The following is a 26,308-nucleotide window of genomic DNA, read 5'->3' as shown; positions in this document are numbered from 1 at the left end:
GACAATTCAACCGATTTGCCTTTCACTACTTTCTCACTGGGTTGAGAAAGTAATTCTTTCTTCTTTCTAGCATCCATAGTTGAATGTTTTCTTTTAATGTCTTCTAGAAACCTCTTTTTGGCAACAGGTTCCATGCTGTCATACATGGTTTTTTTTTCTGTTTTCCCATGATGTGTTTCCATTAAATCTCAGTAATTTTACATGAACAGCAGATAAATTGTATATCAAATTCCATAGTCTGCATTCCTGTTTATTTTGAATAATATTATTAATTTCCTCCACTAGATTATCCACAAAGAGTAAATACTTACAGAAAACCTCTGCCCAGAACCACAGGCCTCTCTGCCAAAAGAATACTTTGTTTAAGTTTGATACTTTGGGTAACTTGCTTTATTTGCAAAGTAATTAACATTGAAAGCATCAGTAAATACACATTAACACAACTGCCAAAACTTGTTTCAGCCAGAAACTTGTTAATTTTTTCCAATCATTAATAATCATGATGTTATCCCACTCATTGATCTGTATGGCCTTGTACAAATGTGTGAAACATGTTTCTCTATTATTTTGCTCATGGGATGCTCAAGTTAAGATAAAATCTTCAATAATTATTGTTAGGGCCACTACTATGCCAAGCAGCTGGGCTGAAAAAGATTGAATAGCTGGCAATACAGAAAATAAAACTGAATACACCAATTGGCAACAGGTGCCATGCTGTCATACGTATGTTTTTTTCTCTGTTTTCTCATGATGTGTTTCCTTCCAATTTCAGTAATATTACATGAACAGCAAATAAATTGTATATCATATTCTGTAGTGTGACATTCCTGTTTATTTTGAATAATACGAATTTCCTCTACTATATTATCCACACCACAAATGTGTATTGTCTGTTTCATTGCAGGTGAATGACTGTCTTCATATGTCAGAAGAGAAAACAATTGCTTTACTTTTGTATTTTGTTCATAAACACAAGCTATAAAGTAACTTGAAATCCAGACTAAAAATCCTGTTTTCCCAGTGGGGTTCCTTAAAATCAAGGTCTTTAAAGATATTCGGCTTTCAGTTAAATTACTTAATTCTCTGTGACTTACTTCATTAAGGTGTACATTTATGTTAGTGCCAAAAATTGCAAAACTGTCAGGAAGGGTAACAGATGTTAAGCAGTGCTTACTCTGCATTGTATTGTTAGGCTGAGATCCATTTTCAATAATTGCATATAAGGTATTTGAGTTCCAGTAACTACAAGGTGAAATGATTGAGTAATGTAGAATAAAGAACTACTGCAAAACAGTGGTCTTTGAACACTTCCCTTGCAAAATGGCTTTTGGAATTCCTAGGAATTCCTAGGAATAAAGGTGTGAATTTTCACAGTAAATTCGGACTGGGAATTCCTAGGAATTCCTAGGAATTCCCAACCATAACAACTCTGGTTCTAAAAACCTAGAAATTACTAGAAATTACTAGAAATTCCCAGAAATTCCAAGTTTATAGCCAACAGGACTTGAAATTCCTAGGAATTCCTAGGAATTCCAACTCAGAGAACCAATGACTTTCCCTGAAAAGCTGTAAATCTAAAAAATTCCTAGGAATTTCTGGGAATTTCTGGGAATTTTTAGGAATGTTTAAGAATTACTGGGAATTTTAAGCAAAAATATGAGGCTAATGATATAAAATAGATACTTTAAATTAAAAAAACCCAGCTAAAATTCAAGTATTCAATGAAATTTATTTAGAAGCTTAATTAAGGCTTACATGTAAAATATTTTTGATTTATTATTAACGTCAATGTGTGGTAATATTAGGATGGAATTTGATTTATTTTTCTTTTCTTGAAAACTTCATACGGATTAATCCTCAATTACAGCTATTCATATAAAATAGTTATAATCAATCATTAAATTTGGTTTGACACAAATTGTGAATAAAATCTGTTGATTCTTTTCCATAAAATACAATATCTCAAGTTATATTTGAAAACCAAGCACTCTTGGGAGTGAAGGGGCTAATTACAGACAAATAAAATTGATATTTTGATTAAAATCTTGTTGTAACTGTAACAATAAATTAGAATGAAGTTATCCTAAACTGCAAACTTAGCTGCTGTTTGTACTGTTTGTATTTTTTTTCCTGGGCTCACAATGAGTTGGCCTTGAATGAGGTTGTCAACAAGAACCTTGACCATTTTGTATCTGGATTCCTTGACATCTGAAGTTGAAAAAAAAAAATATATTAAAATATGTATATTTAAAGCTCAGACCAGGCTTTTAAGATGGCTATGAGGAAAAGGGCATTCATTGGATTCTCAAATTGAGAAATCTCTGTTATATTGAGTGACTTTTATATTGGAGTTAGTACATCTCTCTCATGGATTTTACTAAAAAAGGGCTGAATACATTATTTTGTTTTTACCAAGGAGGGCTTCTTTATGTACTAAGGTTTGTTTAATAACAGTTCCTATTATGAATCTTGAATGTTCCCAAACGTGACTAGAGGAATCTTGAAACCTTACTGATAGGTTTATTTCATTGTAAAGCATAAGCTTAAGAAACTGCAGCATGCAAGTGACCGATTCGATTCTCAGAATTAGTCTAGTTTCAGTTGCGCCGAGCGTTATGTAAGCTTAATTCAACCCGCTACATCTATTCTTTTATAAGATTTTGATCACGTAACGAATATCGCAATTTTTACTCACCACAAACTTTCAAAATCGTAGCTTTACAGATGGCCACTCGACCCTTGTTTGTACCAGTCAATATGTCAACTGTTGTCCCTTCTTTTAACTCCACAGCGCCAACGACTTTCTTTTCTTTTACAACACTCACGCTATTCTCGTTTTCCCATTGAACCACAATAAAAGCTATCTTTAGAAATGTTATATTAAGCAAAACAGTTGAGAAAAGCGATCAACCGATGAAAAGTACATTCAAAGATGAGCGCCAACTATGGAGTCTTTTTTGTTTCCGATCACGGGCATGATCACGTGGATCTTTTAGGACTTGTCATTGGCTAGCAGAGTGAATCCGCTGGCTTGCCGATTGCAGTGTTAAGAGAAGCGCCCAACTTTATTCTGACTTCTCGGACCGGTTCTCTGCCTTTAAAAGATGGATAGCTTGGTGATATAAATAAAGATGTGAGCTCACTCTATGTAGAAATAATCGACAAGAATCGATCGTATTACAAATGCACGATTTGTGGCCGAAAGTTGTCGAGGAAACACTTGAGTTGTGTTAATGGCAAAGGTGTTAATGGCAAAGGTGAGAAGTAACACAAGCCAATCACAGTTTTGAATGCGACTACAAATCGTCTTTTACCCTCATGTTTATAAAAGAAGGATACCACATTCGGAAGTATAAGAGATACATAGATGATCCCAGTGTACCAGTACCTAAATCTACAAAGCTTGACCGTAGCAAGCGTTCAGCAACACGTTCCAACACCGCCATCTCGATTCCTCAGTCAGTCGTTTCCACTGAACTTAAAGCAGTATTGACAACAGAGTAGAGTGCGTCTTACAAAGGAGAAACATTTGTACAAGAGACAGAAGTAGCTATATGCGATTAGAGAGGTGTGTTGGAACTCTGGTCCACAAATAGTTATGCACTGCCCGAAGTACAAAACAATTTTGTTGATAGCTGACAGACAGAGAAGAACAACAAGTAAACTTAAGAGCTGTTATTATTGAAGTGTGACTAGCACTTTTCATTTTTATATAAAGAAGGACTTGTAATTTGCACCAAAAATAAAAAGATGTAATATTTTTTGGGAGATCCAGTGATTGGGACATTTAAGAATTTAAGTTATGAAAGGAAACTTGGTTGGTACTTCTCACTACTAACAAGTCTTGTTGACAAATATTTTCAGATCAGAGTTTCAGATAAAGTAAATTGAAGACGTCATATAAAAGGTGTTTTTCCTCAAAGGGAACATTGACTACCTCTGTCTTGTCTGCATGCCAAATGTTTGCAAAGTGTGTGGATGATCCACAAGTATTGGAATTCTTACAAAAATGTTTTGTAAGAATAAAAACAGCAAAACAAATTACAGCAATTAGTCATGAAAATAGAGCAAACAACTGAAAAAAAAGCAGCAACAACAATCATGAAAAAAGAAAGATTAATTAGGTGTTGAATTTGTTTGTCTAAGGCATGAAATTTCTACTAAAAGTATTGTCAACAAAAAGTCTCTGACAGCGTTTGAGGCAACTGAGCTTGACTGTTCCAAGGTTTTCTAACAAAGGCAACCAGTAATGTAGGTTAGGGAAGTAAGATAAAAATGTAATTATTGTTAATTATTGTGGAAGTTGGCAATTTCCATTTAACATAACTGACAGCTGGTTCATGCGAAAATCCATACTAATGTAAAGATTTACTAAAACTTAGTTTGAGTAATAAATTTCATGATCTTTAAGTTATAAACATGTACATGTATTTATATCTCTTGGTAAGTTTTGCATAGCATACCCTTTATTGAGCCAAAGTTTTAAGCCTCTGAAATTACTCTTTTTCTTAAAACCTTCACATTCAAGGTATTGAGAATTTCTTAGAATTTATGTGGACCTCAGGGTATTAAAATTGCCTCAAATTCAATTCCCATAAATTCCCAAGAGTTCCACACTTCTTAAATTATAGGTAGTTTGTAAAGCTGAGAATTCCTAGGAATTCCTAGGGATTCCAAGTCCTCACAAAACTGGAGTCTTCCTTTCCCAGAAATTCCCAGTAATTCCAAGCTTTTTAAATCAGAGTTAATTTGCATAGTTGGGAATTTTTGAGAATTCCTAGGAATTCCTAGGAATTCCCAGAAATTCCCAGAAAACTGGGAATTCAGTTTGCAAGGGTCATTTGCATAATTGGGAATTTTTGAGAATTCCTAGGAATTCCCAGAAAACTGGGAATTTAGTTCGCAAGGGTTGTGTTGACCTGATATCTCTTTCATACCTCTCTTACTTTGTTGCTTATTGCCACATCATATTTTGTAATTCGTCAACATTTTAGTTCAGACAGATCAGTTGCTCCATAAACTTTGAAAGTGATGCACTAGGTTGTTTGTAGACAATATATCTAATAGACCACGTCCCTCAAGAGTGACTTTCACCATAAACATCTCTAGCATGTGAGTCAAACACTTAAAAATGGCCATTATCAGCACAGTAACTAATACCCATAACAATACATCCAACTGTTAAAATATATGACCTATATTGTTCTGACATCAATGACTCAAAAGCTCTTTTCAGGCACATACAGTATTGATATCCCTCAATGGTAGGCTCAACATGGACATTACCAAGGTAACTTTCACTGTATTCTAGCTGGTAATCTTCCTCTTGTACTGTAAGCATTGATGGTAAATCTGCTAGCAGTAAAAATGACTGTCTTGATAATTATGACAAACTGCTATATAATTTACTTCCAATATGTACTATTTGTTTCAATTCTTCAGGATTGCCTATTCCTGTCATATTGCGATATATTAATGCACATAAACTCATTGCAACACATTGTTGCCCAGCGTTTTGTCCAAATACAACAACATCCCCTTGACTATATGATGCTTTTATTGTTTTCCTGGGATCCACAAGGTGCCTACAAGGAACAAGGTTTTCTCTATATCATTAAAAGAGCTTGTTCTTTGTACAATTGCCTCTGTGAATTACACCCTTGTACTCACTATATGGGAAATTACACAAAAAGAACCTTGAGTATTTGAGATATTTCTTTCCATGTTTATCTCTACTTGAATTGTAGACATATCTCATTGAAGAGCTAACGTTTCTTGTTCCAAAAATTGGTTTCCTTCTCATTTTTTGTACAAACCTGATTCTTGTTTTATATGTACTTTTTTTTCATGTTGCATTATTTTTAATAAGATCATGGAATTTCGTTAACTTTGGTACGTTTTTACTCAAACGCCTCCGTACATAACTCTGCAGTTTTCTAATTTTCTTAGAGACACGTTTTAACATCCTCACTGGTACTCTGCTTGGTTCACGATCACGTTTATAGCCATGGCATTCACACACAACACGAGTACGATTATAATATACAGACTTTGCACAACGAGATCTGAATTGTTGTACTTTTATTGACACTGTAACATCTTTATGTTCATGTACATTGGTCATATTGACAACTTTTTCTAGTAGATCACAATCATCAAGAGTATTCATCATGTCTTATATAAAGAACATACAACTCTAGGTAAAATTTCCGCACAGCCCCATACTACATTATGCATTCAGTTCTTGAACAGAGCAAACAATGACAAATACAGTACATTGCCATTGGGAAAACAGATTTGTTTAACGATAGTATGGGGCTGTGCGGAAATTTTACCTAGAGTTGTATGTTGCAGAGCGTTCATATAAGGTGCTGGACTCTCATCCCCAGTTTCCACGGTTTACGCAAGGAACGCCTGGGACTATGACCCCCCATTTGGCGCTTAAAAAACGGACTGCATTTTAAGACTCGGGCTTTCCTACGGAAGCCCGTGTAATTAGCCCACAAGACAATTGCGTAAACAGTAAATAACATAAAAACATTATACACAAAAAACGCAGGATTTTGGATAACGTATTTATTAAAAAAGAATATCCATACAACTACAATGAAAACTAACATAAGATTCACCTTTCTGATCGTGAAATTAATACCATTCGTACTGTTATCGTAACTACGTTCCTTGGCATCAATTGAATCCAACATGGTGTCTTTCTTCAAAAGCAGTTTGCATCCATTAGAGTTTTGTTCTTCAATCTCACGGTAGTAGTGTTGTTCAATAGATTCCATAGAGTATATGCAGTTTGGTTTCAGATTTAAGATTTTGCTTTTTTCAACAAATGTACGTTTTTCAGCTAAGACATTGGCATGCTTGACATACAAGGCATACAAGGCTTTCATGGCTTTCAAGGCATACAAGGCTTTCATGGCTTCCAAGCGTTCGCGACTCAGTCCGTTCCAAAAATACCGCTCAATAACATCTTTTAGTGTGGATTGGCCGCGAACAATACGACTTGTGTATGCGTCTGAAAGTATTTTTGAGCGTTTGCACCATAAAGCTCCAGGTAATCGTAGACAAAAAACGTAGCACCTTCATCGCCAAAACAACAACCCCAGAACAAATACAAAATGGCTGACAAAAGAGTTTTAATAAGCAAAAATCTCGTGGTTCGTCATGTGACCCGGCCCTGTCCGTGCATGACAACGTCAATCATCATCAAGATAACACACGTGATCAGCATGTAAACATTTTCACCCTCATTGGACCACAGTTAGTTGTCATAGTGTTAAGGGCCCATTGATCACTGGGTACTATTGCGCAAACAAAGGCGTTTCATGACTGGGCTACCACAGGTATCCCAGTAATGAGAAGAGTTTTTCCCGAGTTGAGTGAAATAGTCTTTCAATGCGTGGGAAGCAAATAATCTGATTGGTGGTCAGAAATACGTTGTTATCATGTCAATTTTAAAGTATCTCACACAGAGAGCGCTGCAGTCACGGAATGTACAGTCATTTCGCATTAGCATTAAATTTGTAATTGTTTTTGAATCCCAAACCCTCGGCTATGAGCCGAACCCCGTTTCTTGTGAAAAAATTTCCCAAACTTTTGTGTCAAATACTGAAAAATCGCTCGGCTTATAGATGAAGAAATACGGTATGTTACGTTTATTTACACCATTTTAGCGAAATCGGCGTGCAGATAGCCTGATTCTTAGACAGTCAAGTAAGAACGACTGACCAACATTTAGACTGTCTTGAGAATCAGGTTTGTTCATAGACGACCTGATATCTGGAGTCAGACTTAAAGTAAAACAGTTTTTTAACCGAGTGGCCGATTCAGCTCAAATGCTGGTATCATAGAAGTCCTGCATCTAGATAGTCCGTTACATCAAGAAAATCAGTGGAAATCGCAATTCAGAATTACAACAAAATTTTAAAAAGTTAACATCAGAAGAAAAAATTTCGCTTAGAGGTAGAACGCGTGAAAGTTTTCGGTTTTACCTACAGTTGCAGGAAGCTAATAAAAATTAACGTGCCAGCAAAGAGAAAGGTGACAGTTAATGGTTCTTTGTTTCTATTTATATTACAGGTCAGCGACATTATGGATTATCGCGGTGATAGAGGAAGCACAGACCATGCCAACCGTGTAATGACGATGGTGAAAGACCTCCTAAGTAAACTTTCAAGCAAAAACACTTTCAAACCCAAAGTTTTAGCAAGGGTATCACACAGAGGCAGGTCTTTTATTGGGGCCTCAATAGCCGTAAGTCATTTCTTAAGGCCTATTTGTTTGTTTCATAGAATCAGAAATCTTAAACAGAGTCTCGGAAAAGCAATAGTACATTTCGAGCCTCTAAATATCCCAGATCGGCTGAACTGGATATTTGAAGCATTTCACAGAAAGAAATATAATTCCGAAAAAAACCTCTGTCAAAATTGTAACATGATCTTCTGTGGTAATCGTTCGGAAAACGGAGAGACCTCGTTTCTCGCCGCATGTGCAGAGTATTGTGCTGTGAATCAGCTCCTTCCAGACGAACTAAATTTGGAGCAAAGCGACGATGTACTTGTGGCGGATCGACTGACGCGAAACCTTGCGCGATGTTCAGATCTGTTTGAAAACTTTTCTTGTATATCTACGAAATGCATAGATGCCGCTGCTTCAGGGAGTACAGATGACATAAAGGTCGTGTACAAGGAAGTGATATGTAGACTGCACATATTTGGTCTATCGCCAGAGTGTAACCCCGACTTTTAGTATTTTTTTTTTTGGTGTTCTCCGTGGTCACAAATTGACAGGATATTAAACTGCTCAACTCTGACAGTAAGAAGATAAAATATCTTTCTCGATCTTTTGTACGAAACAAATTTCAGCTCTTACATAATCTGAGAATTTAGATTAGTATTCTAGGTCGACTCTTTGCACTTTGTCGTCCGCGTTTGTTTTAAATGACAATGAATAAAGCTGTTTTGTAAAAGGTGGATAAAAACAAACGTTGCATGTTTTAATTAATTCATCGCTTTTTCTGTTAGTCAAAAGAGAAATCTTCTGTAGCTCGGCCAGATGTGGTTGCCATTTTTAGGCGTATTTATGGTCTTCTGAAGATCAGTCTTAAAACAATAAAAATTGCTGTTGTTGTCGTTGTTACATTTTACTCGTTTCCTAAGATTTTCATCAGTTACTGACAGCTCTTTTACGCAGTAAGGTAACTAATTTACTATCAAAAGTCATCATGTGATACCTGTATAGTTAGGTCCAACAGACGAATGACACTAAGTTACCGTAAAAGCTGAGGAGAGAAAGAAATCAACTTGTTTTGTCAACATTAGCATTTAAAACAAAGTGGGATTTCTTCAAAATACTCACCCAGCATAATCAGACCAGCTGAAAGAAACCAAACAACTGTGTCAGCTCTAATTATCTGATATTATTAATTTAATAAAATGACAATTACGATTTGCATTTTACATGCACATACTGTCAGCGCCATTCAAACAGTGCTTTGTGTTTGGGTCAGGATGTGGACTTGCTGAAACAAACAAAAAAGAGATGCAACTGCAATTTTCAGCACCAAAGAAAATGTGTAGAGAATCGTATGGGGAAAATGCATAGTGATGTTAGAGTATACAGTAGAAGGTCAAGGCTGAAGCTGCATACAAAATTGTTTGACATAGTTAGCCCTCAGAGAGTTGTTGTTCCCTTTGAATGGTAAAGGATTCTTTTGCGAGTCACCCCAGTGTTGTGTCAATTTTCCTTCACGGTTCTCTGGTGCTCTTTTTATTCTTACACTTATGTAATCTCAATGATCATTCCATACACTTCTGCCATGGAGATTAAATTATTTAAGTTCTGAGAAACTAGTGTTCAAGCAAACAATAAACCTGCTTTGATACTTTCCTTTCTTTCTCACTCATCACCTGACTATTTAAAAATGTATTCATATCATTAGGAAAAATTCCTAAGTCAATGGAAGTCACCAGAAGAGAACAAAACTATCAAAACTTACATTAAGGTGCAAGGTACTTACATTTATATTTCTCCCTCCAGGATCATTGTTTAATCTATCAGCAATGTAATATCTTAAACATACGGACAAATTGGCCATGAACTCTGTCCCCTGTAACAAAGAAAAATTCACACTCAGAGAATTTTCTCAGTCCAATACACATTTGGAGTACATGATATAACAGTGATATAACAGTATAGTCTAACATCAACCAGTTATAAACGATTGCCAATCTTCACTCAGGACCATAAATTATACACATCTAGTGAGCAAGTTCACCATCTCCGTTTTCCACTAGAATCATGAAAGAATCAAGAGCATGACAGAGAAAATTTACTCATTTATGTCCAAGCATCAGCCTATTCAGATCATAGAGTGAAGCACAACATTGTAAACCACCTACTTTGGAATGATATAACCCTTTCACTCCTAGGATCTCATTAGTAATTCTCATTACTGTCTGCCATATAATTATGATCTTAGTTTGGAGAATTTGGTATTGGATCAACTAATAATCCCTAGTTTATATTTTTCTTCATTCTCATTACTTGTCTGTTTGCCACTGTATTAATGTTGTTAGGAGAAATCCTGTATTGGTCACTCATAGGAGTTAAAGGGTTAAACCTTTTTGTTCACAATCACAGTTATCTCATACACAGGTAAAAGGCATGATTTACAGATGTCATCCTTGTAACATACAAAATATACCAATAACATCTGTTAACCCTTTAACTCCCAAGATCTCATTGTTAATTCTCCTTGCTGTCTGCCATACAGTTCTGGTGATGTTAGTTTGAAGAATTTGGTATTGTATCAACTTATAACCCCTAGTTGATATTTTTCTTTATTCTCATCACTTGTCTGCTTAATATTGTAAGGAGAAATTCTGTCTTGGTCACTCACGGGAGTTGAAGGGTTAAGAATCATTAATCACAGCATGCCAACAATCACACCAACCTCATTGCCTGAAGAGGACTGGCAGTATGCGGACAAATTCAATCCACACTGGTAAATGACTATTTAATACTGAATACGACAAATGATAATGATCTAATTGTGACTATTGCACTTCACCACAATGGACAACCAGAACCAGTTTTACACAATTACACTTACTTGTGCAATACAGTTACTGTCAAAGTGTTCAGTTTTTTCTTTTTCTGGTGGTAAAAGGGCTCCTACAGAAGAAAGTTATAAAATGTGTAAGTGTGCAATTCCAAACTGCATGAAACTTGGCCTGTCTGAACATCTGGGAGGGGTAACTTTTCCATTTGGAATATAGAAAACATGACCTCACTTGTCTGATCAGACAATCATGAGCAACTTTGGACATGATACATCATTTCCAATTCTGATAAGTTCGTTGCTCATAAAAATAAGTACCATGAACAGAAAGTAATATACATTTAAGTATCATTTCGAATACCTTTTTCCATCAATTCATTTTGAATTCTTGCCATTTCCTCTGCTTTTTCCCTGAAAAAGGTTAAATTTAGCATTTCCTGCCATTATGTTTTCATCTGTAGTGTGCAAACATTTGCACTAATTGGGTTACTGTTTCATTACTAACTTGGTTTCTTTAGATGCTCTGAAACGACGAGATCTTTGCTGATTCATTTTTGCCCTTGGAGCCTGCAATGAAAAAATTAAAGACAAGCCTGCATAAATATTATCATAAATAAGCAAAATATATCTTTAAAAAATGTATATTTTATAACAGATTAATAAATATACTGGCAAAGTGCCTCTTACCACTCCATCAATGGCCATGTAAAGCAACTTTCTGGGTCTTACTATAGAGAAGATTCTGTAAAAAAAAAACAAAAAAAAAAGTAGAAATTGACTGTTGTGGGTAATGGTTAAATATAGTTAAATGGAATATGCCATAGATAACAACTAAGAGCAAATATGGTCAGTAGCATTTTGAGGTGTTTGATAAATGTCTTGACTGGCTGTTAGCATTCATGCAGCATTTGTTGCATTCTGTTTGGTGCAGTACTGTGGTCATAGGGACCTTGAGGCTGTCCTTATCCAGTGGTATACCTTATCAGTGCATGTGTTGTTCTACCACGTGCTCGCATTGTAATCACTCTTCTATGTTGTGGTGTTGTTGTCCTTGCAGATTTTGGATCTTGGCATTTTGTCCCCCCCAACCCTAACTGCAGGGTTTATTTCTAGTTATTATTTTTTTTTATCTCTTGATTCATTTCTTTATCCATGTTTTCCTCCACTCAGCCATCTGGCTCTTGTGTGACAGTGCTCATAGGGAGCTTGGTGTAGGACACTTGTAGCTTGATTGCAGGTTGGGCAGGCCAATCTAGTGTTTAAGTACCTCAAGGTGCTATTGTGGTTTCAGCCCCCAGGTCTCTCGGGCACCTAGACTCCATTTGCAACATGCGCATTAACCGAGAGTAAATTTTACAGAGTGTTCCCTGAACAAGAGATGTGGTGGCCTAATGGTCAGCGCACCAGGCTTTTGTTCTAGAGGTCTGGGTTTGTGACCAGGTCATTTTGCTGTGTCCTTGGGTAAAACAAGTTATGTACACAGTGCATCTCTTCAACCAGGGGTAAAAATAAATTTTAAAAAAAGTACCTGTCAATGTACTCAAAAATAGCCACCATCATTTCATCTACATTCTTTAGGGCTGGCCTGGAAATAAATCATAAAATGTTCATTTCTTTTACTTAATGTATGCAAAAAGTACACCTACAGTACAGAGAGGGTTAACCAGTAACAACAATAGTTACGCAGGAGGAAAGAAAGAGGAGGAGAAGTAATACAACCATACAATACAACAGAGAAATCACATTAAGACTTGTTCCCATTTGCTCTAATCTCCCAAATCTAGGATATACTCATACAGAATAGGCCACACTTAGCTTAAATATAAAAATTGCTGCTTACTTGCTCTCAGGATGACAACAAGGATGAATGATTCCATTCATGTCCAGGTATAAGTTATCAAATTCATGGCCATTGGGGTTTGGTAAACTTGTGTCCACTGGTGCTCTAACTCCATCAACTTCACGTCCCTAGGATGGTGAAAAAACAAGGTAAATGTTCATTTTGCAGACCAAAATTTCTGGACCATGGTGCTATACAATCATTTTTCCTTCAATGGATTAGGGGTTCAAGTTTCTAAAGAAACTGTGGTCCTGCATTGGTGAACTAGATTACTAGATAATTTGGTTTTATAAACTGGGTTGGTAATGTTTATTAGCCACAGGAAATAGATTCTAAAACTGACATTTCAAGCATTAGCACTTCATCAGAGCAATCAATGAAGGGGTAACTGTCGAAAAATCAGCTTTAGAATCTCTATACAGTGGCCAATATACATTATCCTCAGTTGATAAAACCAAATTATTATTTTGCCTTTCCCTACCACTTTGGTCAATAATAAAAACGCGAAATTGGTCCTTTTAGAAGAGGTATAGAAGATACATGCACACTGTAACATAAACTAGTTCTTTATTAGCAATCCAATATATAAACTGTGGGATTAGCCCTTAATCCTCTTACCTACCAACCGCGCTCGACTTATAAATATCCTAATGTGATTATGCAACAGTTCAGTTGACCTCAGGCCCTGCTCTTGTGAGCTCCTCTGCTCATTAAATATATAGCTTTAAATATATACTTAGCCTCCACTCTTTCTTTCGCCTCCGATAATCGCACATAAACTTCCTAATTTAAGAAAATCGTTCATTAATTCAATGAACAAAAAACCCTGTGCTCAAGTTTTGATCCTCGATCAAGTCAGCTTTCTCACTTTGAGAACGTGCTTTCACTATCTTAAGAGGACTGTTTCCGAGTCCGTGAGATGAGAAATCTCAATTTTAAAGTGTTTTGTTTGACAAACAGTTGGCACTGATCTCTATTTAAACGGCCTTCCTACATTGATCATAATGAATTAATACTTTATTTAATTGACTATCATAGCAACAGGGCAGAAAGACCGCAAAATACCGGCTCAAAGAGTAAATCTCAAACACGTGTAGTTAGATCAACAACAAGCTAGGCTATCAATCCTTCCATCGACTCACCTTTTCTTCTACACAGTGGACAACGATCGACGGGTATTTCTTTGTTAGCCAGCGAAAAAATGCTTGAACTCCCATCCCCGCGTATTCGGTTGAGCAAATTAAAGTTAACTCAACGCTGAAAAGTGAAAAAGCCTCTGTAGAAAGATCATAGGCTTATTGGAGAAGATACGAGAAACTACACCTTATACATGACATACTTACCAAAAAACCAGGTGATATACCGCTGACAGGTTTATCTCACAATGGTAAAGCATAGGCAAGAAATGCGTGCATACATCTTCAAACCACATCGAGAAAAAAGTTCAAGTTCGTTGCTAAACAAAATATGCTTATTGAAGAGATAAGAATTCTCGAATTCGTGACTTTTTTCTGACAAGATACACTTCAATAGTTAATTTTTCAAGCAACTTTGGGTGGTAATGCCTGCTGTGTTCCAATAGGTGTCCTCCTACGACTTTTTTGGTTATCTCGTATCAATATTCTCTCAAGCAACAAAAAACAACCTCACAGAACAAAAATAATACAAAAAAATCAAACAAATAAAGTTTTTCCTTCAGACCACGGATGCTTAAAAAGCTACTAGTGAAGGGTGGAACAGAAACTTGCTGTTACTACGAAACAAAAAAAACTTAGTTTGTTCTTTTCTTGTTTTTAAGGACTGTCTATAGATAAGAAAGTTTTTCATTGTGAAACTAAAAAGAATAGAGAGTGAAGGCCTATATAGTTAGATACTCTTTTAAGTTATCTGTCAAATGTTTATAAACGATGGCGCAAACGGAGTCACTGCCACTGGGTTCTCCACAGCAATGAACCTGTGCCACTTTTCATCTTACCAATAACAATCCCAATTCATGGGAAAGTCTCATTATCGTGATGCTCGGAAATCTTGAAATCATTACATTTTCTTATGTACCAATGATTTTGTCATTAAAAGGCTCTTGCTGTGTAATGTTGAAGTTTGTAGAAATAATCATTAAAAACTCAACAGAATTCCCTAATTTTGTGTACCTATCCTCTTAAAAAAAGTAGTTGGCGGTAGATATTATTTGTTTCACTGAGTGAAGATTCATCACTTTTGATCAGGATTCAGATACAAGTGAAGAGGAAGAGATCCGCGAGGGAAGACTCTTAAACACCGACAGAAAGGTTAAAGCTGTTAATGACAGCCAATGATTGATCAGATGAAGAGAAAGCACCTATAAAAGTCTAGTTTTAAGGAACTTTAATTTGTGAATTGTATATTTATCACTTTCCCCATAGCAAGCTTTCAGAAGTTTGAATAATGTCCTCACTTGACTTGTATTTCATCTATATTTACGTTAAAAATGAAAAAATAATAATAATACAGGACGATTTCATCTCAGCTATCTTTTTTTTGCCAATGTGTGTGTAAATCGGGGTGTATGCATTAATTAACAACAGTTGCTATATTCAGTAACTAAGCTTAATAATGATTTAAAGATATATGTATCGTGCTCATTGAGTCTATACAGGCAATAAAAGATTGTAAACAAGGCCTATAAAAACTGTAAAAAGTGCATGGTTTCCATGTAGTTTTATTTTTTGATTCCCGGCCCCCAGTGGATTCCTGATTTTGAGCAATTAGTGCGTGCATCCAGGGCTTCGTTGAGCAGCTTCCATCCTTCTGTCTTCTTGAACTCCTCCTCGCTGATTCCTTCTTCTTCTTCACTGGACTCTGAATCCTGCTGAACATACAAAAAATATCAGGCTAACTTCGGTGTAAGAACATGTAAAGTTTGTCTTTGTTTTGCCACTATTATTTTCCTAGTCTCTACTGTTTTGACTTCGTCACGTCACTTGTGAACGTAACAGGTTCTTATACCAAAGCTGAGCCAAAATGTTGAAGCCAAATAATAGAGTGAAATGGGGCAACGTCATTCTGGGAACTGCAAACGAAGATATTTATGTAGGCTTACAGCCGACAGCGTTCATATCTTTTGCCCGTACTTTTAATAGCTCTCTATTTTTCTATGAGGCAGATATTTCTCTGAAATGGAGTAGAGTTTTTGCGCTAGTGTAAATTAGATGGTAAGAACTAATCGGGTCATTACACCATAGAAAGTGACAGTAATTTACCCTTTCTGAGAGGCTAGACTTGTCTTCAAATTGAGCTTCGAAAGCTGAGCTCGGAGCGAGGAAAATACACAAAACATGAGCCAAAACCGGACTGCGAAGGATTTCAGAAAGCCTAACTGAGGCATACCTTTACCTTCTTCTTAACTTTCTCCTATTGCTAGCTAAGCAGGTCAGATGGCATAAGATTAGTATTCTACAGATTATTTTAGGTCAGTGTACCATAGAGTTTTTTCAGTAAAGTATTCAGATCTTTGCATCTTAGTAGTCCTGGTTTCGTTACGAGCTTCTTTTAGACCAGTTATTATAGAAGAAATAGACATTAGATCACGGGGTAGAAAAACTGAGTTACACGGCGGATATTACAAGAAATGTACTAGTGCTGAAAAAATTCAGCATCCCTCTAGAACTGGCACTTCTTTATTAGACTGTGCACATCCGTCCCCTTGGGGACGGGGATATATGCACATGCCATGTGCGCATGTTGCATTTAATCTCAATATATACCCACCTCAGAACCAAAGGTCACTTCCACAATTCTCTCTGTTCTTTTTCCATAAATTTTCCTCAGTTCTTCCTAGAATCATATAAGTAATATACAAGAGTTAATACCATGCATGAATTGGCATTGAAAGTTACCTCCAGTGCAGTCCTCGTTTTGTAATATATTTTTTTTGGAAGCCTAATTGTATTACAAGGAATAAAAATGTTTTGAGGAGATCTTGCTACGGAGAGAATTTTTGTCAGAGGGGCAACGGGTCCCGCCAGTGGGAAAAAAAAACAACGCTGGTAAAAATGCTTGCAAAGCTTATCTTTACATTACCCCACCCTGGTATGTACTCTCACTTTTTTTTCCACGATCTAAAGGAGCTTGACATTCTAGTCAGATCTTCTGCTGGTATTATATTGATGTATTATTTCTTTGCTTTTGCTACAACAAATTTAAGGCCAACGGTTTATGTTATGTTCAGTCCCCTATACATATATTGAAGTTTTGGCGCGAAAAGAACAGTAATGTTATGCAGTTTGTCGTGCTATGCTCGTTTCTTTGCTGCATCTCGTGTACTCCTTCTATCCAAACCGTCAGGTACGTTTTGCGTTGTCTTTTGCCGTTTGATGTTTTGCTTTGTGATCGTAATTATTGTTGTTGGTAGTTGGCTGTAGTGTAATTTAAGTTAATCAGAAACCACTGGTTACGAAGAAATTGTATGGTTCGTGTAACCGTTCTGAAATTTGTCGGTGCGTTCGCTACAGCTTTTGCCATGAAAAAAATACTCAGACCCCTCTGCGTTTCTGGGAAACCAGAGTATATAGACTCGATAAAAATCGTCTCGATATGATGACTACCAGGAGCCCATTATGGGCTCCTATGACTACTCGATATGCCACAAGGACGTGTCGTTTGTCCGTTTCACGAACAAGTTTCGCTTTCCCAACCAGTCTCGTTTCACGAGTCGAACGAGCACATGTAATTCGAACGAGCACATGTAATTCGAACGAATGTCGTTTTAAACGAGTCACGTCCTTGTGGCATATCAAGTACTCATCATATCGAGAAGATTTTTATTAAATCTTTATTCCCTGGTTTCCCAGAAACGCTGTGTGATCCAAATACTCATGCACAGTGAGTGGTCATGTCATTAAAAAAGCAGAGGGTTCCGGCGTGTTCTGTGAACTTGACATGTTTGCAATACAGTCGAACCTCGATTATCTGGACTCGTCGGGACCTTGGTAAATAGTCCGGATAATCATAGTTAGTAGAGGAGACCTAGAGAGTCTCCTCTACTAACTATGGGATAATCGAGAGTCCAGATAATCGACAATATGAATATTAATAGGTAGAAATGTAAACAAAAGGTATACTGCACAGAAAACACCATTTTAATTGTGAAATCTACACAGCCTGTATGTATTTAAAAATAAAAACCTTCAGTTCAGGTATTTACAAAGGTATAAAATGTTCAAGCATGTTTATTTGCTTCAAAGACTTGTAGCTTGATCGCATTGCGAAGTCCATCATTCATGTTAGCTGCATTAAAACTACACAGGGTCAATAGCGTTCTGTGATTCCATCCCCGACAAGCAATTTTTGAAACATTGCGCGGCCTCTTTAGTCGATACTAGTTTCTCGTCCTCGCCCTCATCTTCCTCATCGCTACATACACTTTCGCTTTCCGTCGAATCTCCGACAACGGTGGCTAACATCTCTTCATCAGACATTTGCGGTGAAGTTGGGAGCTCGTTTTCCAGATTAAGCCAGTTTTCCACATCGCGAGCATTAGGCATTCCCTCATTGTCAAGTTGCTGTACATTTTCCAACATTTCGACCATGGACTCAGCGATATTATCCTCTCTGAATTCGGGCTGCGAATTTGACTCGCTGTTGTCCGAATGAATTCTCAGTTTATCGTAAGCCTTCCAAATAGATTCCGGGCTTCCTTCGTACCAAGCATCTGAAAGCATATAGAGTGTATCTTTCACAGAATGAAGCTTAACGATGTCCTTAGTGCTTTGAGTTTGATCAATGTCTTGACTGCAAATTACTTTCTGAAGAAGTTTTCTCTTGTATCGATTCTTCATCGTTTGCAGGACTCCTTGATCCATTGGCTGAATCAGGGAGGTCGTGTTCGGAGGAAGAAACAGGCAGGTTTCCGAACCATTGCGGCTGCTGAGCTCATCTGGATGAGCAGATGTCTATACAGCAGAACTTTTGGACAACGGATGTTTTGTGAGCGTTGGTGAATTTTTACAGATGGCACAAAGTCTTTCTTAAACCACTCGGCTAATATCTCCGAATTCATCCAGGCATTTCTTTGGGACTTGCAGATCACGGGAAGCGCATCCATGATAACATGCTTAAAGCATCTCGGCTTCGCAGATTTCCCAATAAGAATGGGTTTTAGTTTGTGAGTTCCAGTAGCATTTGTACAGCCTAGCACAGTTAAACGATCCTTTGCTTGTTTGAATCCTGGAGCAGATTTTTCGCGTCAGGAGACAAGAGTTCTTTGCGGTGAATACTTCCACAAAAGTCCAGTCTCGTCGGCATTGTAGATTTGTTCGGGGATCAGATTCTTCTCCTCGATCACTTTGTGCAGTTTCTGTAGAAATGGTTCAACAGTTTATTCTGCTGCTGAAAGTTTCTCGCCTTAAATGCCGAGGTTCCCGTGTTTTAAACTTTTCTAGCCAGCCAGATGACGCTTTGAATTCGCGATCGACCGTCTTTGTGTTTAACTGCGTAGCTTTCTCTTGAGGAAGCGGATCTGAAATCGACGTCCCAGTAGATCTTTGTTGAATAAACCAGGCGTACAGGGCTTTATTCAGCTTCGGAGACTTTCGTTTTAGGATCTTGTCTTTGTTCTTCCGTATGTCTGAGATCTGCTGCTCGCTGATGCCAAATTTTTGAGCCAAATTTGTTCCTTTCTCTCCTTTATCCAAACGTGAAATGACTATCTGTTTATCTTTAATCGATAGAACGGCTCGCTTTCGCTTCGCTTTTGATTTGAATTTACGATCGATCGCTCGTGTGTTTACATAACCCACGCGGAAGGAACTAATCAAGCATGAAATTCCCTTGGCAACAAAACAATTGAGCCAATCACATATCAGCTGAACGTATCGGAATATATATTTGTTTCGTCGCACTTTCGAATTTGAAAAGCGCCCAAGATAATACGCCGTTTCAACAGTCTTTTGAGAGGATTATTGGGCTTTTTGCGACTTTGAGTTTTCAAGATCACAACTAATTAATATTCATGAAAAAATTGGCACCAGAGAAAAAAGTCCGGATAATCAAATAGTCCGGATAATCGAGGCCCGACTGTACTTTCATAGGATTATCGGCAGTAAAGCTGAAGTGGTTGCTTTATTTTCGTAACAACCGAGCAGGAGCCCTGAACCTTTTGTCTCCACTGATGAACACTGAGCGGGGTAAAATACAGTATTAAATAAAAGCGTAACTGTTTGTAACATGTAATTTTAATTTCTACCTGTGTATATGATTTAAATTGCAGCAGTGCACGGGAAGATTGTTTTTTAGAGTTCCAAGCCATGTCACCTCCTCCTGCTTCTTCATCTTGTTCTCTTTCGATAGATCTCTTAAACCTTTTTTTCTGAAATTTTGTGAAATACAAGTAAAAAGAAATTAGAAATCAGCTTGATCATGACAACGAATGTTTCAGTTTATCTGACATCATGTTTTGGTAACGTTTCCAAAGCACATCGCCGCAGAAAAAATAACATTTTGATGAATTAACCACCTCATTCGCAGAGACCCAATTAGCAAAACGTCCCCGTAAAATTCTTTAGTTCAGGAAACATATTGAGTTTTTCGGTCCTTCGTCTATAGCAAAGGTAATAGTGATATTTATGGTAATGCTACACACAACTTCTTAAAGTCTGTACTCTAAGATCCTTGCCTTATTTTCACCGGTATAGTACGATAAAATTTAAACTAATACAACAAGTTAGAAGGAGCCCATAGCCAGAAATTCGGAATCGTGCGTGCGCAATAGTCCACAAGACTTAAAATTTAACGATCTTTTAAACTTGCTGAAGAATAGAAGGATCAGTATGGGATTCGCATAAAACCTGTTTATAATATTCGTATAATGGACGTAACCCCACCATCTCAATGCCAGTTTGAATGATACTCATCAGTACTTTCACTACAGAATTACTTTGTTTTGGTAAATCAAACACTCGTTGCGGTTTTCTCGGTGATTACTTGCAGCGTTTTATTCAGAAGAAATCCCCTTAAAAGCACACAAAATGGCGCCTACCTTCGTAAATGCCACTCTGAACATCTTAACTCAGCCGAAATCCTCTGGGAGTTACTACATCATGGACGACGAGTCGGGGAAGAAGAAAAGATTGAAATACGAGTGGTCAGCGGGAAACAAATTTAATACTTCATATAGAGACATATCAGTTATAGTTGCGGAAAACAATAGTGTTGTAAAGCCGAAATATCAACAGTACTTCGCTAAATAAAATGTTAAGCAATTTTTCAAAAGTTTTGATGGCACATATATCTTTTACTGCTGCCATAAACAATGGAGGCATTAGAAAAGGCATCGGTGGCATCAGGAAAGGCACCAAGAAGAATTATATTTACGTTTTTAAACTTGGTGCGCGACGTGCGACGTGCGGGACGAAAAAAGAAAACCAAAACCGTGGTCCCCAAATGAATTCTCCCACCTTGCCCCAAAAAACTTCCAAATTTTTCGCAACTTCACCTGCTCCTATTCGTAGGTCCGGCCAAGCCTTTATGATCATTGGCCCCCGTGTAGCCGCGAACTATGGCTTACAAATAAAGGTGTTTACAAATAGTGTTAACTTGTAAAACTCCCCGAAGAAGTCTACGGCAGTTAGACGAAACGCGTCGGAGAATAAAGAAATTTTGCAACTACAGTTCGCAGAGCGCTGCTCACCAGTTCAGTTTTAAATATATTTTTTTAAAATCTGGTGCGATAGCTATGGTCAGTTTTTCCATGCAGGTTGTCTGGATATACCTTTCAAAGAGACGTGGGGGGGACAGAGACACCAACACAACATTTTACCTGCCGTTCGGTTCGAAAGTTAAGTTTTCATCCCGAGTTTATTTATTAAATTGAATAGGAAAAAAAGCACTTCGAACGGAAAACAGAATTATTTTAACGTCCGGATCTTTTGAAAAAAGGTCTCCTAAACGAGTGGCACTGATTATCAATATTTAAGCGTGGTAAACACATTAGACTTAACTTGGCTGTTTCTCGAAGCTCAGTGTTTTCCCACATGCCTTTTTCACCTGGAATGATGCAATTGAATATGTATAATAAACACTAAAAGAACTACAGCTGATGGAAATTTGAAATATCTTATCTAAAGGCTGTGGATACAAACTTATTAATGACTCTAAAAATATAAAAATTTAGGACGGAATTTTTTTAGAGTTGCTTAGCTTTTCATTTTTCCGGAATCGAAAGTCGAGATTGCAAAATTCAAGTGAAAAGCAAACCAACTGTGATTAACGCCTTAAACAAGTCAAGATACCTTTTTTCGTTGTACAACAAGTTACATATCGTAAATATCATTCTTCTTGATGCCTTTCCCAGTGTCACCGATACCTTTCCCGATGCTTCCGTTGGTTAATATAGAAGTAAAAATATTATTCCAGTCAAAGCGTTTGGAAAATTGCTTCACTTTTTAAGCAGCGAAGTACAACCTGGTAACATTTTGGCTTTACAACACGATTGTTTCTTGCAAGTTACAAAACGTAAATATAATTCTTCTTAGTGCCTTTCCGAATGCCACCGATGTCTTTTCCGATGCCTCCATTGTTTATTACAGCAGGAAAACATATATGTGCCATCAACACTTTTGAAAAATTGCTTGACATTTTATTTAGCGAAGTATACTGTGGATATTTCGGCTTCACAACACTATTGTTTTCCGCAACTATAACTGATATCTCTCTATATGAATTATTAGTTTTGTTTCCCCGCTGGCCACTCGTATTTCGGTCTCTTCTTCTTCCCCGACTCGTCGCCCGTGATGTAGTAACTAGCAAATCCTCTCCTGGTATCGATCCATCCCAATCAAATTATTTAAGTTCAAAGGTGTTATTCCACATTTACGACAAATCGGACTTTGTAAACCCTGAAAATATTGCGCCTTTTTTAGCCTTCTTTCAGCAAATACGAACGCATCCACGAACAGTAATCTTACTTCGATTGCGCGGAAAAAAAACAGTATTGAAAGCCTCTCTTGCTCGTACTAAATGCTGTGTTGAGATGATCACCATTTTAATACCAACAGCTTAATGACAGCCAAGACTGGTGACTACAGGGGGTAAATACGAGGCTGAAGGCTCGGTGCAACAAGCCTTTTTCGAGGAAATTTCAAAAATTTTTATTGGTTTCCCGCGGAAAAAAAACAAAACAAAACAAGAATGAAATATGTCTGATCGCTACCCGGTCCGTGATCCTCCTCGTATATATTTGCGAACAAAACAACGAGAAGGTGGTGATGAAGTTGTGTTCTCGCTGGCAATTAAGAATACCGCGCTGATACAGTGGCACAAATTCAAAAAGCGAAACCTCAAGCATTGCATACATTGACATGTTAAATGGAATCATCCCTGGCCATGCGTTAAAGATCAGTTGAGAGAGTGATTGAATTGAAGGCCGACTTTCAAAGCTCTGTTCTGCGGCTTCAATCACAAATCACATTCTGAACAGAAAAGGAAATTGTAAAAACAGAAAGAGACATGAGGAAAAATTGCGTAGGCTGAGTATTTGGAAAAGTAAAGTGATCTCGGTAGAGAAGTGGGAAGTAGATCTGTATGCCATTTAGTCAAAACTTGAAAAAGAAATCTGTAACTGGAAAGCAAAATATGGAAATCTCGAGGAAGGAAAGGAGAAACTGGCCAAAGAAATGCTTTCAGAGATTGAAAAAGATTATGCGAGAGAAAAGGAAAGAACAAGAAAACTGAACAATGAAAATCAACAACTAAGTACATTGACAGGTTACAGAATGAACACTTGGGGATTCACAGAGGAGCTGGAATTCCAGACCTCAAAACAAAACAAGTACAAACAGAAACTTAAAAGAACTAAAGACTCCAGAACAGAAGGTACTTGATCTAGTAGAAATGATTGGCCTGGATTTACAGCTTTTGAAACTCAAAGACCCTAACAGTACTGATAGCCGGTTTTTCTATAGACTTCTCAACTACAAATCCTCCCAATCCACAACCAGAACATGGTAGTATGGCTTCCCCAAAATCAAAATATGAATAACTTCATCATGACGGCAAAAACACAGTGGAGAGCATACTCTTTTTAATGTAAATTTTCATATATTTGCATTCGGTGTTGAATGAACAGTTACTGAGGCAGGTGAAATGTATGCGTACAAAAATCTATGTTCACTTACAAAGCAATGTGCCTCACCAGATTTGAGTGTACACTAACAAAAATTTATGTACACAGCCAACAATTAGTAAAAATAGACAGATTTGAGTGTACACTTTCACAGATGAAAGTACACTTCAACTGTTTGTGCCTTTTTAATAAAGAGTTGAATGAACACTTGTAACAAAGTTGTACATACTAAGAAAGCTGAATGCACACCTGAAATTAAATGCTCTTACTGACCACTTACACTTGGCATATCCATCTCAAAATTTGTGTAGAATATTTTCCACTGTCTCATGCAAAAGTCATAATTTTATTTTATCTGAAAAGAGCATATTAGGAGAATATTTCTTTTATTCTGAAATCACCTGTATGATTACAGACCAAATTGCACTCTGCTCAGTTCAATTACCACAATTAATTTTATTTCAGTAGCTCTTCATGACTCAATCATTTAGAGCCACTTTAGTAAAATTAAAAGAAATGTTCCCCTAATATGTCCTTGGTAACAAAGTAGAAAACCCACCCATACCCATTTCATACTTCTTTGGGGACCAAGAAATATACGTTTTAACCGTCATAGGGTAAAAAAACCTTCATTCCTTGGCCATGAGAATCCACCCAGGAATCTCACCCAAGAGGAAAATAAACAGCATTGAAATCATCTTTTTCAAAAAATGTCCGTCTCTCCCTCGACACTCCCTTACCAGCAAAAAGAAACGAAAAACATTCCCGAAAAAATAACCTTGCAGGCAAAAGTGACCACGATTTCAAGTGCCGCTGGACAGCCACCCTAAAAGAACACACATTTTCTGGAATTATTGCAACGTCTGGGCTTGGCCTGTTAAATAGTTCCTCGCATCGAGGTAAGATACCCTCCTCTGGCTCCCACGAGGCTTCGTAAGGCAAGTAGCTCTTCCATTGCACCAAGTACTCTACCTAATTAAATGAAAGGCAAAAAAAAGCCTGTGCTGATTTCGACTGAATGCAGTTAAAAATAGATAAACACAAGCGATCACGTGCGAAGACACGCACTACGGCCAAACACTTACCGTTTCATCTGTTTCCTGTCTTTCGACAAGCCTTTCGACTTTCCAATAAGTCGATCTTCTGTTCTAGATTAATTTCTTTGGCTGGACAAAGTCGGCATCCGCAGATGAAGTAGCATTTAACATAAAAAAAATACCTGTTCGAAAGATTCTCGCGCGACGCCAGTTTGGTTTAACTAAAGTGTTTATATTAACAGATGGACCAATCACATGCTAGCTCCCTTGACAGGCTGTCATGTGTGCTGGCGCGTGACAGAAATAAGCACCACCCACTTTGGTTCGGAATTTCCGGCTATGCTACGATGGCTGTTCTGTACGTGAAACGTCGTTTAAAATCCTAAACATGGATGTTAGTGAGAGGCTAACCATAGGTCTTTGATTAAAACTCCTGTTAAGTTTTTGATCAAAACCCTCGGTTCGAACCAAATTTCTTTTGGAATACCGATAATTATCATTTGGAGCTGCCATAAGGACCTTGTTTGATAAAGTTTCGTAAAATCTTAAAGTTCCTCGTCATAACTAGAGCATCTCTTCAACAAGAACGTAACATAACACCTTATCAGATCACAGCTGAACCTCACCTGCCTTCGAAGCAACTGACATCATGTTTTGGTAACGTTTCCAAAATACGTATCACCGAAGAAAAACAATAACATTTTGAGTCATTAATTAACCACCTCATTCGCAGAGGCCCAATTAGCAAAACATCCTCCTAAAAATTTTTAGTTCAGGGAACATATTGAGTTTTTCGGTCCTTCGTCAACAGTTAAGGTAATAGTGATATTTATGGTTGTGCTACACACAACTTCTTTAAGTCTGTACCATGAGACCCTAGCCTAATTTTCACCAGCATACTACGATAAAATTTAAACTAATAAAACAAGTTAGAAGGAGCCTACCGACGGCTGTCCTGTACGTCGAACATCGCTTGGAATTCTATCCTTGAATGTTAGTGTGGGGCTAACTATGTGTCTGTGATTAAAACTCCCGTTTAGTGTTTTATCAAAACCTACGGTAAGATCCAGATTTCTCGTGGAATACCGATAATTATCGGTTTGAGCTGCCATAAGGAACGTTTTTGAAAAATTTCCATAAAGTTTTCTGTTCCTCGTCATATCTATTGATAGATTGATTGATTGATTGATTGATTGACTAGGGCATCTCATGACGCAACATTATATCGGGTAACAGCTAGACAAAAGGTTATGCCTTTTATG

The 26,308-nt window shown here is 37.3% G+C and overlaps 3 protein-coding genes and 1 pseudogene across 8 annotated transcripts in view; 1 reads left to right on the top strand and 3 right to left on the bottom strand.

Annotated features, from left to right (window-relative positions):
- The window catches only part of LOC149033996 (uncharacterized), a 17,243-nt gene extending 8,099 nt beyond the window's left edge, over positions 1-9,144 (top strand). Inside the window, exon 2 of the mRNA XM_089193242.1 lies at positions 8,089-9,144. Coding sequence (XP_089049368.1) covers positions 8,089-8,757 — 669 coding nt within the window. The 3' untranslated portion in view covers positions 8,758-9,144. The remainder of the gene's footprint in view (positions 1-8,088) is intronic.
- A 10-nt stretch (positions 9,145-9,154) lies between these two features.
- Positions 9,155-14,243, bottom strand: LOC149033995 (5'-3' exoribonuclease 2-like). 2 transcript variants are annotated; one of them, XM_089193262.1, is made up of 11 exons: positions 14,054-14,238; positions 12,912-13,039; positions 12,600-12,656; positions 11,759-11,813; positions 11,577-11,638; positions 11,433-11,482; positions 11,123-11,184; positions 10,028-10,117; positions 9,479-9,529; positions 9,367-9,384; positions 9,155-9,289 (listed from the first exon to the last, which is right to left on the bottom strand). In XM_089193262.1, the coding sequence occupies exons 1-9, from the start codon at positions 14,126-14,128 to the stop codon at positions 9,491-9,493; spliced, it is 618 nt and encodes a 205-aa protein (XP_089049388.1). In that variant the 5' UTR covers positions 14,129-14,238; the 3' UTR covers positions 9,155-9,289; positions 9,367-9,384; positions 9,479-9,490. The 2 variants fall into 2 exon arrangements, with proteins under 2 accessions (XP_089049388.1, XP_089049387.1); XM_089193261.1 differs by having other exon boundaries at positions 9,242-9,529; positions 14,054-14,243.
- Positions 14,244-15,258: 1,015 nt separating this feature from the next.
- On the bottom strand, positions 15,259-26,235 carry LOC149033993 (uncharacterized). 4 transcript variants are annotated; one of them, XM_089193283.1, is made up of 5 exons: positions 25,991-26,181; positions 20,926-20,979; positions 20,134-20,256; positions 16,659-16,724; positions 15,259-15,759 (listed from the first exon to the last, which is right to left on the bottom strand). In XM_089193283.1, exons 2-5 carry the CDS (start codon positions 20,947-20,949, stop codon positions 15,610-15,612), a joined length of 363 nt encoding a protein of 120 aa, XP_089049409.1. In that variant the 5' UTR covers positions 20,950-20,979; positions 25,991-26,181; the 3' UTR covers positions 15,259-15,609. The 4 variants fall into 4 exon arrangements, with proteins under 4 accessions (XP_089049409.1, XP_089049407.1, XP_089049408.1 ...); XM_089193281.1 differs by lacking the exon at positions 20,926-20,979 and having other exon boundaries at positions 25,991-26,235; XM_089193282.1 differs by lacking the exon at positions 20,926-20,979 and having other exon boundaries at positions 15,259-15,756; positions 25,991-26,219.
- Positions 24,465-25,353, bottom strand: LOC149033994 (uncharacterized; annotated as a pseudogene). Its single transcript, XR_016182795.1, has 2 exons — positions 25,095-25,353; positions 24,465-24,981 (listed from the first exon to the last, which is right to left on the bottom strand). The product of XR_016182795.1 is annotated as an uncharacterized LOC149033994 (transcript).
- Positions 26,236-26,308: the final 73 nt, after the last annotated feature.

Source organism: Pocillopora damicornis, chromosome 14 (assembly GCF_964200805.1).
Source record: "Pocillopora damicornis chromosome 14, jaPocDami1.2, whole genome shotgun sequence".
NCBI classification, from domain to species: Eukaryota; Metazoa; Cnidaria; class Anthozoa; order Scleractinia; family Pocilloporidae; genus Pocillopora; species Pocillopora damicornis.
The sequence above is the reverse complement of the archived record's forward strand: the minus strand, read 5'-3'. Positions and strand labels throughout refer to the sequence as shown.